This window comes from Botrytis byssoidea, assembly GCF_014898295.1.
Source record: "Botrytis byssoidea strain MUCL 94 chromosome Unknown BBYS_003, whole genome shotgun sequence".
Lineage (NCBI taxonomy): Eukaryota > Fungi > Ascomycota > Leotiomycetes > Helotiales > Sclerotiniaceae > Botrytis > Botrytis byssoidea.
Window position 1 is genome coordinate 2177323 of NW_024065844.1, and position 14398 is coordinate 2191720.

The following is a 14398-nucleotide window of genomic DNA, read 5'->3' on the forward strand; positions in this document are numbered from 1 at the left end:
CACGGAAAAAATAAATTGGTTGGTTGGTTTTGACCATAGATTTTTAATTGCTTTAATTTATAACACTCTATTTTTCTCGTCTGAGATATCTTTCTGTTCATGTACCTCTGCTAAGTAGAAATTATGCATTGATCTTGATTGATGTATGTAGGTAGGTAGCTACCTAGGTATATCGAACTCCTAAACGCCTCGCCTCGCTTCGTTTCTTCTTCCTTTTCTTCTCATCCATATCTTCTAGCTTACGACCCTTTCGTTTCTAATGTGTGTAGTTTGCAATTATGCCATGGCCGTGTATCAGAAATGGAATGAAACGAAATGGCGGAGAAGATATATGCTCCAAGATTGGTATGTTGGACTCTTGATAGGATAGAGCCATTAGACCAATTGTGAAATGGGTTTTGTTTAACAACCGCATCCGCATCCGCATCCATATCCACAGATCTTGAGATCCTCTTCATCTGAAGAACCCCCCTCTCCCTCATCCCTCATAATTCCTCACTACCTATAACTCTCCACCCATCCCCTCCTCCCCCTCCAAAACCCTCCCCCTCAAAATCCTCACCTCCTCCACCGGTCTATCCTCCGCCCCCGTCTTCACAAGCCCCATCCTCTTCACCGTCCCCATGCCCCTCGTCACGCGTCCAAAAATCGTATGTTTCCCATCCAACCACGGCGTAGGCGCCAACGTAATAAAAAACTGCGACCCATTTGTATTCGGGCCCGAATTCGCCATCGAGAGGATCCCCGCCCCGGTATGTTTTAGCGAAGGCAGATTGGTCCCCGCCGGGGGCGATAGCTCGTCCTCGAATTTCTCCCCGTAGATCGAGGTTCCGCCGCGGCCGGTGCCCGTCGGATCGCCCGTTTGCAACATGAAGTTGGGGATGATGCGGTGGAAGATGATGTTGTCGTAGTAGCCGCGTCGGATGAGAGTCTCGAAGTTGGTGCAGGTTTTGGGCGCGTGCGACGTGTAGAGTTCGAGGGTTATGGTGCCCTAGGAGAGGAGGGGGTTAGGTGGGTTTGAGTGATGGTTTGCTGGTTCTTTGGGGAAGGGAGGTTTGGGGAATGGAGGCAGAAATTATGATCAGAACTCTGTGTAATTGTCTGCCGTATGAATGACGCTCAAGCCGAAAATATTCCTAGAGCTCTCTGTAGCTATCTGCCATAGATGACGCTCCGCTGGCCCTCCGGGAGCCACTGCCGTGGAGGCAGAGTATTGAGGGCGGGGAAGTAATTGGGAAATCTGTACACACCATTGTGGTTTCTAGGGCGATATTTACAGCCATTTTGTATGTTTGTATATGTATAATCAATCGATTTTGACCAATTAATAATATAGAAGCTAAAAAGTCAATTCAAAGTGAGAAAAGAGTAATACGTCAAAGATTCGAGAAGGCTTCAATTTATTGTTTACTTTTCTGCAAGGCTGAAAGAAGCTTGTCGCCCACCAGTGGCCTTGTGGGATCCCTGCTGGTTGTTTGGGTTGTTTGTTTCTTTGGGAAGGACAACATCTATAACTAACTTCATATTCTATTTTCATGATGTTCTAGCTAAAATTCAAAAACTACATTCACTTCAAATTAGACTTCATATTTCTGAGAGTGAAAGAGCTTAGCTGACTAAAAACGAAAGGATCTAAAATTTAAAGTTCCCACAATGAACTGGCTTCAACTGTGAAAATACTCTCAATAATTACCTCACAACTCAACTTCCAACCTGTCAATCCCATAGTGGTCACGATTTGCTCCATACCAACACCAAACAAGTCAACCACGCAATATGGACAACGTCAAAGATTTAGTAGCCAAATATGGCTCTATGATCTACACACATCGAGAAATGATTAAATTGGAAATTCATGTTATTCTCGCTGCTCTCTTTCCCATCTACATTGGATCACATGCATCACTGCAACGCCCTCCTTCCGCCTCACCTCGCAAATCCTCTTCTTCTAATCGTCTCCAAACCTCAGATAAGGAAGATGAAGAAGAATCCCGAGCTCAAATGGAAGGTATGACACCTTCTGATGCTATCGTCTTTCCACTTCTAGCTGCTGTGGCGTTGGGAAGTCTCTATTTTATTATTAAATGGTTGGATGATCCCGCTATTCTTAATAAAATATTAGGATGGTATTTCTCTGCTCTGGGAATCTTCGGAGTCGGGAGATTGGCAAAGGATTCATTGGATGTGGGAGTGGGTTTTATTTTTCCAAATGTGTGGACGAGGGGAAACAACGTTTTCCATATCGATCAGAAATCGAGACGTCAAGTTTCTGAAGATGGACAGGGGAAGTTGGTTAGTACTGGAGTCATGAGTCCTCTTCCTGGACGACTTTCGAAGATCAATCTACCAAAAGGAGTTACTATTGCGTTATGGAATGTTCGTGGTCTGCTGAGAACAAATTATACGGTTCATCTTCACATTAAGAATATACTTCCTCATCAGAAGTCTCCGATCAAATTCACATCACTTCTCGGTCTCTTGATAGGTATCGCCACAATTACAGCTTACAATCTGATGAATGCACCATGGTATCTTACGAATCTTATGGGGTTCGGGTTTTGCTATGGATCTCTTCAACTTATGTCTTTGACTACATTCTTCACTGGCTCCTTGGTTCTCTTCGGACTTTTCTTCTACGATATCATCATGGTGTTTTATACACCTTTAATGGTAACCGTGGCTACAACTCTGGATGTTCCAATCAAACTTGTGTTTCCAGCGGGCGAAAGTGGAAGAGGTAGTATGTTGGGATTGGGAGACATTGTTCTACCGGGAATATTGGTCGCGCTGGCTTTAAGATTCGATTTGTATCTGCATTATTTGTATTTACAGAAACCAACCTCTTCTACCGTTTCTCCTGCCACAACCTCAAAGAAAGCCCTCTCAAACAAATCAACAACACCCATTCCATCATCCCAAAAACCAGCCTACAGGCCGGCAACCGGTCTCTGGGGTGAACGTTTCTGGACCTCTTCCTTCTCACCTCTCTCCTCTTCCTCCATCGAAACAGGTGTCGAAGGAACTCGTTTTCCAAAACCTTATTTTAAAGCCGCCCTTGCGGGATACATCATTGGAATGCTCGTAACATTATTCGTTATGAATGTGTGGAAACATGCACAGCCAGCTCTCTTGTATCTGGTTCCTGGTGTCGTATTTAGTTTGTGGGGAACGGCAGCTGTGAGGGGAGAACTAAAAGTTATGTGGGAATTTACTGAGGATGGGAGTTTAGAGGATGAAGGGAAGAAAGATGAGGATAAGAAGAAGAATGAAGGAGGTGAAAAGAAGAAAGTAGATGGGAAGGTCGAGAAGAAAGATGATGATAAAGTGAAAGAAAAGCAAATCTCAAATGGAGAATTAGCAAAGAAGGAGAAAAATCACGAAGAAATCAAAACCAAACTCGCAGAAGCGATCGATACGTTGATGGACGATTCAGATGCGAGTTCGATATTGTCTGATGGGTCGATTTCGTGGCCTGAAGATAATGGAAATGCAAATGCGAGTGAAGCGGATGATGAATTGGTTTATGATAGGTCGGAAAAGGAAAAGCATCAGAGGATTGAGAAAATGACGAGGAAGGGTTTGAAGACGAAGGAGAAGGAGAGGAAGATGGAAAAGGAGAAGGAAGATCAAATTTTCCTCTTTTCTATTACGGGGCCGGGCTCAAGGGGTGCGGAGAGGAAGGGAGAGAAAACAGGGGTGGATGGAAAGGGGGAGGGGGAGGGGAAGAAAAATAGATGAGAGATTGTGGAAGGTGGAGGCCAGTACGAGGTGAAATCAAAGACTAGAAATGTCTAGTCGTAGCACTCAGAAAACAGGAATGGAAAATACATAGGTATCCATCCATCCTTGATATCATAGTAATCACAGCATAGAAGGAATAAGAGAGGAATGAAGAAATAGCTGCAGATAATCCATGAATTAAATAAATAAATGAATAGATGAACAGATGTATACTAGGTACCTATATCGCCTACACATCCCATCCCGTCATATCCCATCCCATCCCATCATACCATAACATAACATATAACATTCCATCACATCAAACATCACATCCTAACCCACGAGTAGAAATAGAAAATAAAAATAGCAATAGAAATAGAAACAAACAATAATAAACAAAAACCCTCAAATACCCACCTAGGTAAACAATAAATAATAAAACCCATTTCGCTTCACGCATCACGAACTTTCCCCCCCTTCTTCCCATCCCATATATCTATTCATTTTCCCCCAAATAATATGTTTAGATAGATACCTAGATAATCGTATCATATCATGCAGTTCTGGGTTGTATATTTATTTATTTATTTATTCATTCATTCATTCTATACCTATATAAACACAAAAAAATCAAAAAATAAAATCAAAATTGAATTAGAAAAAGAATCTAGTCTGCCTCCACGGCAGTGGCCCCCGGAGGGCCAGCGGAGCGTCGTTAGGATATGAGGTTTTGGGGTTTTAGAGATCCGAGATTCTGAGGTTTTAGAGTGAAATGATATATGTATTCAGTCGTGGGATCATTGTGAATCATGGACTATGTATATATATATATATATTCGTTTTTTGGATTGTGTGTATTGATTATATCTATTTACTCTGTAGGTAGGTATCTTCTATCTTCTATCTGCCTATCTTCATTTTCCCGTTTGCTTAGCCGGTTCTGTTCTGTTTTGGTGTTGTTGTGTTTAGATGGAATGAAATGAAATAGGGAAATAGTGAGCTCTCTCTTCCACTCTATCTGTTAAGTATCTATCGATAAATCCATCCGCATCTCCCAAGTATCAAATTTGCTCACTCTTTCTTCCCGTTTTCATGTTTATTCCTCTTTGAAACCTTTATTCCATCTCCTTTTAGCTTTCGACTCCCGATTCCCAATTCCAAACTCTCCATAAACCACAAATCCCATGCATATCAAGAAAAGAAGAGACCACATCCAAAACTATCTAAGCTCCAAATGCAGCAGCAGGATAACTTCTCTTTTTCTTTCCACCACTTCCTGAAGCTCCACTCCGACTACTGCTTCTTGAACTTTCTTTACTTTGTTCATCTCCTTGTGCTCTAGGACGCAAAAATACTTCTTCAGGTAGATCGTTCCATTCCCTTTCTGGTCTACGATCTTGAAATGATGTTGTATGTTTTGATGGGGGTGGCCTTGCTGTTGTGCCCATTGGAGGAGGAGGGGGTGTTGATTTCGCAGTCGCATTTTTGATTGAGTTTAATATCGGAGTAGGATTTGTTTGTGGTTGTCTAGAAATATGATCTTGAACCGAGAATCTTCGTCTAAAAACAAATGCGTCTTGTGGTCGTAAACGCCTGTAATATCCTTCGACTAATTCCCCCTTTTCGAATCCGCGCTTGGTATACCATTCTAATGCTTCTTGATTATCGACCCAAACGTGCGCGTATAATCCTTCTATTCTGACTCCAATTGGTATGCGAGAAGATGTAGCAGATTCGATGACGGAGTTTAGTAGTGCGGTCGCGAGACCAAGGGTTCGGTAGGGGGAAAGTAGAGTGAGAGATTGTAGATATATACTATACGTATTTGTGGGAGGTTGGGCATTTGGAGAAGGTGGAGGAGAGGGATCGATTCGACAGATTAGGGAGCCGATGACTTTTGGTTCGGAGTTGGAGTCTGGTGTATATGTAACTACTCTTGAGAAAGAGAGAGAGATTGGTATCGAAGGAGAAGGGGGAGAAGTAATAGCGTGGTAGAAAGCATCTGGATATGGAATTGGAAGGAGGAGAGCATTAATACGACGTAATGGTTGAATATGATGATCTTGCGGTATTTCGATTTTATAACCCTGGGGAAGTTCCTGAGATGATGCAGATAATGGATCTAGAGAATCTGGGGTAGCGGTAGTTGCGGTGGTTACCGGTGGCAGAGGGGCATTGGTAGAGCTTGGTGGACCCGATGCAGGTTGAGGTGGAGGTATTTCCTGACTTGCATTTCCATTTCTATTCTCATGAGAGTCTGAAGCTGTGATTGGTGTTGTTCCTGGTGGTGGAGTGTATGTAGGTTGTTTTGGTTGAAAGAATGATCGAATAGTTGGTTGTTGAGAACGTGGTGGTGGAGGGGTATTGTTTGACATGATGTCTGCTGTATTCATTGTTCAAGTTACCTTGCTTGAGTATGATCTGATCTGATGTTTAAGGAGAGACAAAGATGCTTGGAGGAAGAGAGAAGATGTGTGTGCTCTGACTGCTTTGCGTGTATTGTTTGTGTATTGATAAAAGAATGAATTGTGATTCGAGTCAAACATGTATGAGGAGAGAGATCTGTCTTCTTAGACTTTTTCCTACCAGTATTTCATAGAGGAGAGAGTGAGTATATGGTATGTATTCTCCCTAGTGATGACATGTAGAAATCAATTGGAATGAAGGATATCCATAACTTAAATGATTTCAACTTTGTACCTTTTTTTCATCAGCCACAGGTTTCCATTTTTATCTTTTCTCTCCAGGGCTGCCTTCACTTCAAACTCAGGTGCCCAGTTCATTACTCTGTACCTAGTGAATACCCAGCACGTGCCTAGAAAAGAGTGAAGCCTCGAGGAAGCTTGCCCAGGTGCTCACCTGGTATTCCACGGTAAGGTTCCATATCTTAGGAGCTTCCAAGGTCACCCGCCGAGGTCCACAGGTAGCGTAGCTCTCATGTGGCTCATGTGGCTCATGTGGCTCGGGTGGCTCGGGTGGCTAAGTCTTAGTCATCCATTCCGATCCTTCACCGCCCTTGCCCTTACTAATCCAAGTCAAGTTAAACATGACTGGCAATAATTTCGAACATCATTGAGCTTTTGCTATGAAACCCCAAAGTACCTAGTACAGTACAGGAACCGGCACGTACAGGATCAAAGTTTCCCGAAAGTGTGAGAAAGAGGTTCAAGGGAAAACAAGTTAATTAATATCAATCATTTTTCTATTTCTACCTCAAAATATTGAAGGTATTCAGACAACGACGACACAATACTTCTTCCTCTTCTTCTATTTATTTTCTTTAACTCAGAGTTCAAGCTCAGTCTCAATTATAAAATGATCGATTATTTACTTCCAATCCCTTTTATCATTTCTTAAAGGAAGGAGAGATAGAGAGAGGAGAGAGAGGAGAGAGAAGAGAGAGGGAGAGAGAGAGATCTTCCAATCATTTCTTTTCATCTATAGTTCCAAACCTCCTCCCCAAGTTCCCCTCCAATTTAACAATTCCGTCAGCCTTGGGGTTTTCGAGAAATTCAATTTATTTCAAGATAAACCATTCCACCAACGGGCAAATACTTCTTCAATATGTCTGCCAACGATCAGTTTCCTCAGTCTGGTATAATAATCGCTGGCCAAGATGAAGAAATTGATACTATGGGAAAACTTGTAATCATCCTTTTTCATTAACTTTCCCTTGCCTTACTGCACCTCACCTTTTTACAAGCAAAACTTGATTGTTGCCTTGCTTACTTACCAATTTACTGACATTCTGCAATAGACAAATTCTGTACTTGATGATATTTTCTACAATATCATTCACGATATAGTCTTACAAACTCATCGTGAAGAGAAAATAGCAAAGGCATGTTCTGCTGCTATCGCCATTGAACAAAAAGTCGCAGAAACCAATCCTGATTCAATAGACGATCCTACTTCTTGGAACACAAATCAAATCATAGAAACCGACGCTGCGAAGTGGGAAAATAAAGAAGTTTTCTTAAAAGGCAATCCATTAGAATTGGTCGATGAGATTATTTGCGCAAAGTGTGGTTTACCTCGACTTTTACAACCTACAGATGGAGTGGGAGCAAGGAAACCTCCTCCAGGAAAGGAGTTCTGCAAGAAGAAGCCTTTCATTGAGAAACCATGGCATGATGTTTATGGTCAAACTTATGTGCCAGAAGGACCAGGGAGGGGAAAGAAGAAGAAGGATATGATCAATCCTTTACTACAACAACAGAAAGAAGGGACTCCAAATAGTCAGGATGGTGAAGATGAAGGACCTGCGAAACCAATTTCTTTCCCACACGCCAAATGCCACAATTGCAATACATTCTTACCGATTAAGCGAATGAACAATCATATGGTGAAATGTATTGGAGGTGGAGGAAGAGATTCCGCAAGAGCAGCTGCCTTCAAAATCAATGGAAATGGATTGGGTACGGGAAACAATAGTCAAAATGGCACACCACCATTAAGTCGACAAGCAACGCCACAACCCAATGGAGGAAAGAGAGGTAGTCCTAATAAACGCGAAGCAGCCGATGATCCAGATTTCGAATCCGATTCTCCACAAAAGAAGAAGAAATTCTTGAAGAAACCAGGTAGCTCGGGTGGAATTATTCTGAAGAATAAACTCAAAGCTCCGAAAATGACAAAAACACCTTCACAACTTTCCTCCTCAAATCTAAGTTTCGAACACAAAAGACCGGATAGCGATGATGATAATGATTCAGGAGATGATGACCGAGATGGTGAATATGGACGAAGAACTAGTATTGAACCGAAGAAGAAACTGTTGGTTAATAAAGCGGGGGCGGGGATAGTCAAGAAAAATAAGGACGGTGGTGGTCTTGGTATTGCTGGGTTGAGCGATAAAAAGAAGAAGAAATTATTATTGGGAAGACCGGGGAGTGGTAGTTCGACACCAGTGCTAAAACCAGGTTCGTTACCAATGGATGAGGATCGAGAGAGGGACAGAAAAAAGATCAAGAATGGGAATGGGAGTGGAACTTTGAGTGCCCATAAGAGGGATAGAGAGAGAGAAAGAGAGAGGGAGAGAGATAGGGATTGGGGTGCGGATGAGAAATCTGAGAGTAGTCAGACTTTGTCTAGTCCAAATTGAGGGGGTTCGTGAAATGAAGGAGGAAGGTGTATGGGGGGCGTTGAATTTGAGTGGTCAAGGATGGGCTACGATAGAGAGAAAAGAGAACTCATGAGTTCCTTAGTGTAAGACCATGGTGGGATGAACATTTGAAAGGCATTGATGGGGAACAGGATTCCAATGGGTAACATACATGCATATGGCTGGCGTTCATTTCTCACTTCTTACTTCTATGTTCAGCATTCAAATATGCATATACACAGACGTTACGGGGGAAGAATATACCTGAGGTATGGTGTTTACATTGCTACCGGTGCTGAAAATGTATCGGGATTGCATTGGGGGTATACATTCGGCGTTGCATTATCTCGTTTTCGTTTTTATTTTATTTTAGTTTTCTTTGGTTCACGTTTCGTCTTGGACGACTCACCTCTTTGTATTTATGATGGGAAGGGTTGATGGGATGTGAAAATGGGGAAGGAGGGGATATACCCATTAACTAGGAAAGGAAGGGGAATATAATACAATATACTTTACTTATGAGTACGGTTGGATGAGTTTCCAATAAGGGTTTGTTAAATCGTTATTTACTTTGTTTTATTGTGCTGTGATGAGCTGCGCTGTGAAGGAGGATTTATTTGTGGAGAGTGTGGTGATGAGGATTATAGTATTATGAACCTGGGTGGATCTATAAGAGGCTGGGGTGTGTGGTTTGAATTGAATAATTGCTCAATGTGCTAGGCATGCGAGTTGAGAAGCAAGCGCTTATGTAATGAGGAGAGTATTTATCAGTGAGCGAGGGTATATATGTACGGACGTGTATATGGTATAGATCTCTTGGTACGTGGTTTGCTGGATTAGTTCTGTATGTTGATAATCTTGATAATCTTGATAGTCCGGGGATTGGAGATGAGTGGTAGGGGTTTCTGGAGGAGAGGAGGAGCGGGATGGAAAATGAGGGGTGAGGAGGGGTGAGAGTGTGTGGGATAGTGTGGGGGGGTGCTTGGGGGTTGGGGAGGTGGTTGAGGGCTGCTGAGGGTTCGAGGGTTGTGTTGTGAGGCTGTTTCTGAAGACTGAGTAGGGCTGGAGGGTTGAGGAGGAAGCTAGCACTGTTATTCTTCAAATACATCAATCAATCAATCAATACAATAGTCTTTTTTCTCCCCTCAAAAGTTCTCCTTTTGTCAACATCATCGCCATTACCATGATCACCCTAATCTTTCTAATTTCTTTCTCGCTCCCTACATTGCCAAGCGTCACGTTTACATATCTGTTTCTGTGTCCTGTAGGGGTATTGCATTGCATTGCGTTACAATCTTACTTATTTATTTCTATCCTCTCATGTTAAGTCATATTGCGAAGTTCGGGAAAGGGGATCACATATATCTATTACATCATATTTCTCAGCGGCTATCAAAGTGCCGTGCTGTGTGCGGTTTTGGTTGCGTGGGTGTAGGTGGAGGTGTATATTTGTGGTATGAAGAAGAGGATTTTGGAGCTGTGCGGGCTTGCTGGGGGGTGCGAGATGGGGGGTTAGTATTTTTGTGCGTTTTGAGGGGGGGAGAGGTTTGGGAATGGGGTTTCGGTTCTTTAGTTTCTAGTGCGTTTGTGGATCTCTTGGTGGAATGACGGGGGTTTCTTGTCTTGGTGGGGGGAGGGACGGAGTTTGATGGGGAAAGTGTGGTAGAGAAGGAGGCAGGGATATAAATACGTAAACTGTATGTTTCCTGCTCTTCTTAATATTGTGGCGGCTGGCAGGAGACAATTCTCACAAACGATGGGGAGACCGAGATGCAACAGACTGATGTTTTCAAATATTCGATTGATATCAGGAATTCTGTGGTTTGTTTGATGTGCGGATTACACGAAGTGGGATGAGATGAGGTGGAGATTGGGGTGAGTGAGTGCCATTCATTTTTTTATTCTCGTTGTAATACGTTTCTGCTATCATCGTTGATGTTCTTGAGGTTAGGTTTTTTTTGGTGGGCGCTGTTTGTTTTGCTGTTGTTGTGCATTTAGATCGTGACTTTTTACTGTTGTCGTTGTCGTGAGGGTACTCTCTCGAACTCCAGTTTCTCTACATTGGGTATTTATGGCTGGCAAATCGGGATGAATGTGAGAGGGCGGAGAAGTGTTATTCAGGATCTGACTTCCTTGTTTGGCATTCTGATGTCGATTGTGTGTTGAGAAGTAGACGGAAAGAAATGGGAGGGTTTTTTATGGGATCGTTAGGTGAGTGATGTATGTATGTATTGTGGAGTTTTGAAGTTGGGGGGTTGGGTTGTGCTATATTTGTATGTATGTAGTGTATGTATATGATGGTTTGTAAGGAAGTTTGCGGGAGAGATTATTATGAAGTAGTTGTTGTGATTGAGGGATTTTGAATGGTGTGCTTGCTGTTGCTCTTTCCTCTTTTTTTGGCTTGTTTGGGATACTCACTTGGTGGGTTATTATTGGTGATGTGCTTTATGGTATGGAGGTTGGTGAGTATAACTACAACTTTAAAGCCTGCAAATATCCTCGTTCTTGTTACGATTGTTCATTTCTGAATTGGAATATCGTACATTCTGCGATTGGTATGTAGGTGTCACGTGGTAGATGCAGAGAACTCAGGAAGTTTCACCTGGTTTTCTATAAAAGAACCTCAAAGCTAGTGTTTTGAGGTTCTGTAGTTGTGTTGGGCTCGCAGGCGGCGATAAAGAACAAGAGGTGCACTTTCTGTTGTGTTGTGTTGTGTTTTGTTACTTTGGATGGACTTGGGGAAAAGAGAAGATAAGTGGATATTTGTGTAGAGACTGTGAGCTAAAATAATAAGAGTGAGGAGTATGAATATAAATATCGATGTGGTTGAAGTTGCTACTGTTGGTATTTCTACTGCTGTTGTATTCATTTCTTGATTCTGCATTTCTTCTAGACATCAATCGCCCGTTGAAGCTCTGTCCACTCTCATCATTTGTCAATGCTACTGTTTTTATGCCATTGCCATTGCCATTGCCATTGCCATCTCTATCACACATCTCTTTTCAACCAGAATATATATATCTTGCATCTAGAGACACAGTTTACATATCTTATACGAGCAAGTTGGAAGAGTAGCATGGTAATGCAATTGTGTTTTCCTTCCCTAGTGATCTTAAAAGCTCGGTGCAATTGTGTGTTTGTAGAGAAAGGAATATCTAGGTGTGTATTGGGGGAATTTGTAAAAACATGTGGAAATACAAGAATGAGACCGGGAGGAATAGGTTTAGAGGTATGGTTCAAGGAGTAGAGAGAGTGGAAGAGTTCAAGGGAGAGAAGAGAAGATAGTCCATAATAAAGTTCAGATAGTTGTTTTGATCTCTTAGTATTTTGGAGTGGAGGGAAGTTGGTATTTAAGTTCGTCTTTTTTGATCATTTTGCACCCCATTGAAATTTCTAGTCATGGAGTCGAGGAATCCGAGGACTAATTGTCTCTTCGCTGCTTCAATTGTTGATACTTCGAGATAAGTCAAAGGAGTGAGAGAGGTTTGACGCCGATCTGCAAATAGACTTGCAATCTCAATGGTACTGTTATTGATGTTATGACTGCCATTTTTGAGAGTTTTCAATGTTTTTTTCGTTGTCGCTCCTTGATTATGATTCTTTGTCTCAGGAGTTAGAGATAACTACCATCTTGCTTAGAGTCTTCATTTGGCTGACTGAATCTAGATGATGCTTTAGATGCTCCCGCTAGGTTTTTACTATCTGTTCCTAAGAAAACGAGACGGAACAAATTCTCTTCTGCTTTTTGGAGATTGAAGACAAGGGAGCCAGAAACTTGTTATCTCCCATTTGCATGAACAAAGCTTTGCGCATCTCTTGTATTGAAGAAGATCTGGAAGTTGTTGTTCTCGTCAGACGTAAATCGGCGGACTTGTTGCCATTCTACACTTTGGGATTACGGCATGAATTGTTGTCATTTCTACCCCTTTTCTTATTGTCGAGACTTGTCTGTGTGTTGAGCGATAGAAATATTGATATATATTGATATAATACGTTACAGATTGAAGTGTTATGGAAATTAAAAATCATGATGTGACGATGCTTTTAGATTGCACATATATGTAGGGTAAAGGCCAAGGGGCAGAGGACAAAACTTTCATATAGGGGAAGAAAACTCCATGGAGAGCCAACGAAGGAATAAGGGTGATTGGAAAGTGACAAGGAGGAATAGAAGTCTGTCTTTGCGTACTATTTTGATCAAGTAATCCAAGTGGAAATCAATCGACAAATTCTTGACATTCATCATCTCTCTGTTGACCGGAAATGTCATTTAGAGGAGTGGATCTCCATTTTGTGTCCAATTTTGGCACATCTAGGCGGATTCAGGTATTAAATCTTCTAGCTGCTGCTATGGCAGACAAAGGCCACACAAGGCATCCATTGGAAGTAAGGTTGCGTCGATATTGGCTTTATCAGGGGGAGGACGTTTTGAACGCAACGATGCTACTGAAAGTGCTTATCAAGAGTTTGTAGAAGTACAGAGATAATTTCAACGTTGACCGAAAGAGTGCTCGTTAATAAATGATCACGCTATTTTCTTTTCGCCTTGCCAGTCACTTGAGAACTCTTGATATCATGATCATAAATTCACTAGCTCTATTTCTTTCCGCTGTTCTGGAGTGTGTTCGTCCAAAGAAAGTGAAATTTCGGAGCGCGGTTGTGCTATATTCATATATTTTCTCGACCTTGAGCTGCGACTAACAAATAATAGACGACAACTAGTTGACAGTATATCCAGCACTTCGGACTGCAGTCCAAAGATATTTGCTTTTGAATATTCAAGAGCGATTAGAAATTGGAAAATAATTCAATGTTCGAATCAGATTCAACATCCCAAATGGTTTGAGTATTCTAATCGATCTCGGGGATTTGACAATCATCATTGTTGGACTGCAGTCCGGACTATTGAACACCCGAGTTACCAGCATTCAAGCTTAGGATCGTAATGGAGCAAACCAGTATTGGGAGAATTATCATTGGATGTGCTGAAATCTGTTGCTCGTTTGACCAGGTGATTTTTAACTACGTGATCATTAATCAAATCTGTCTATATATGGTTTCAGATAAAAAAGAGCTGATATGTGCCAGGAAAACAACATCGTAGCGATCGTGGGAGGGGCTACCATTGACTACTCCCTACCTAGCTATGGTCCGTCCAGCCTCCAGCTTCACTGGACATATATAGCGGATCCCTATGTGAAACCATACAACTGCTGTGCCATATGTGCACAGTCATCTACATGCGTTGGACATTACTACAATGTAGATACGACTGCCAATCCTGGTCCTGCAGTGACTTGCTTTACGCATGAAGCTACAGATGGTATTTGCGATCCCTCTGGGATTCGCTATGTCTTTCGTGCAGATCCTAAGCGGAACACTCTATCTCCTGATATGGTAGGAAATGGAAATTGCGGTAAAGGACAACTTGATAATGGGGCGAGACCAACGCTGGATGGTAAACTGTAATTCTTCGTATCCATTTAATCTTAGCAAAACAGGAATGATCGTTGATTGATGGACAGGAGTATAAGTTATGGATTGTTCAGTTTCTCCTCGTTCCCAGACCTC

General features: G+C 42.0%; 5 protein-coding genes across 5 annotated transcripts; 3 read left to right on the forward strand and 2 right to left on the reverse strand.

Moving 5' to 3' along the window:
• Positions 1 to 502: 502 nt before the first annotated feature.
• On the reverse strand, positions 503 to 1283 carry EAE97_002070 (uncharacterized protein; the record flags this gene model as incomplete). Its single annotated transcript, XM_038872581.1, has 2 exons — positions 503 to 991; positions 1251 to 1283. 2 exons carry the CDS (start codon positions 1281 to 1283, stop codon positions 503 to 505), a joined length of 522 nt encoding a protein of 173 aa, XP_038737139.1.
• A 493-nt stretch (positions 1284 to 1776) lies between these two features.
• EAE97_002071 (uncharacterized protein) lies at positions 1777 to 3738 on the forward strand (the record flags this gene model as incomplete). Its single annotated transcript, XM_038872582.1, has 1 exon — positions 1777 to 3738. One exon carries the CDS (start codon positions 1777 to 1779, stop codon positions 3736 to 3738), a length of 1962 nt encoding a protein of 653 aa, XP_038737140.1.
• A 1208-nt stretch (positions 3739 to 4946) lies between these two features.
• On the reverse strand, positions 4947 to 6116 carry EAE97_002072 (uncharacterized protein; the record flags this gene model as incomplete). The annotated part of the gene is made up of 1 exon (XM_038872583.1): positions 4947 to 6116. The coding sequence occupies one exon, from the start codon at positions 6114 to 6116 to the stop codon at positions 4947 to 4949; it is 1170 nt and encodes a 389-aa protein (XP_038737141.1).
• A 1171-nt stretch (positions 6117 to 7287) lies between these two features.
• On the forward strand, positions 7288 to 8827 carry EAE97_002073 (uncharacterized protein; the record flags this gene model as incomplete). The annotated part of the gene is made up of 2 exons (XM_038872584.1): positions 7288 to 7368; positions 7481 to 8827. 2 exons carry the CDS (start codon positions 7288 to 7290, stop codon positions 8825 to 8827), a joined length of 1428 nt encoding a protein of 475 aa, XP_038737142.1.
• A 5079-nt stretch (positions 8828 to 13906) lies between these two features.
• Positions 13907 to 14296, forward strand: EAE97_002074 (uncharacterized protein; the record flags this gene model as incomplete). Its single annotated transcript, XM_038872585.1, has 1 exon — positions 13907 to 14296. The coding sequence occupies one exon, from the start codon at positions 13907 to 13909 to the stop codon at positions 14294 to 14296; it is 390 nt and encodes a 129-aa protein (XP_038737143.1).
• Between the last annotated feature and the right edge of the window lie 102 nt (positions 14297 to 14398).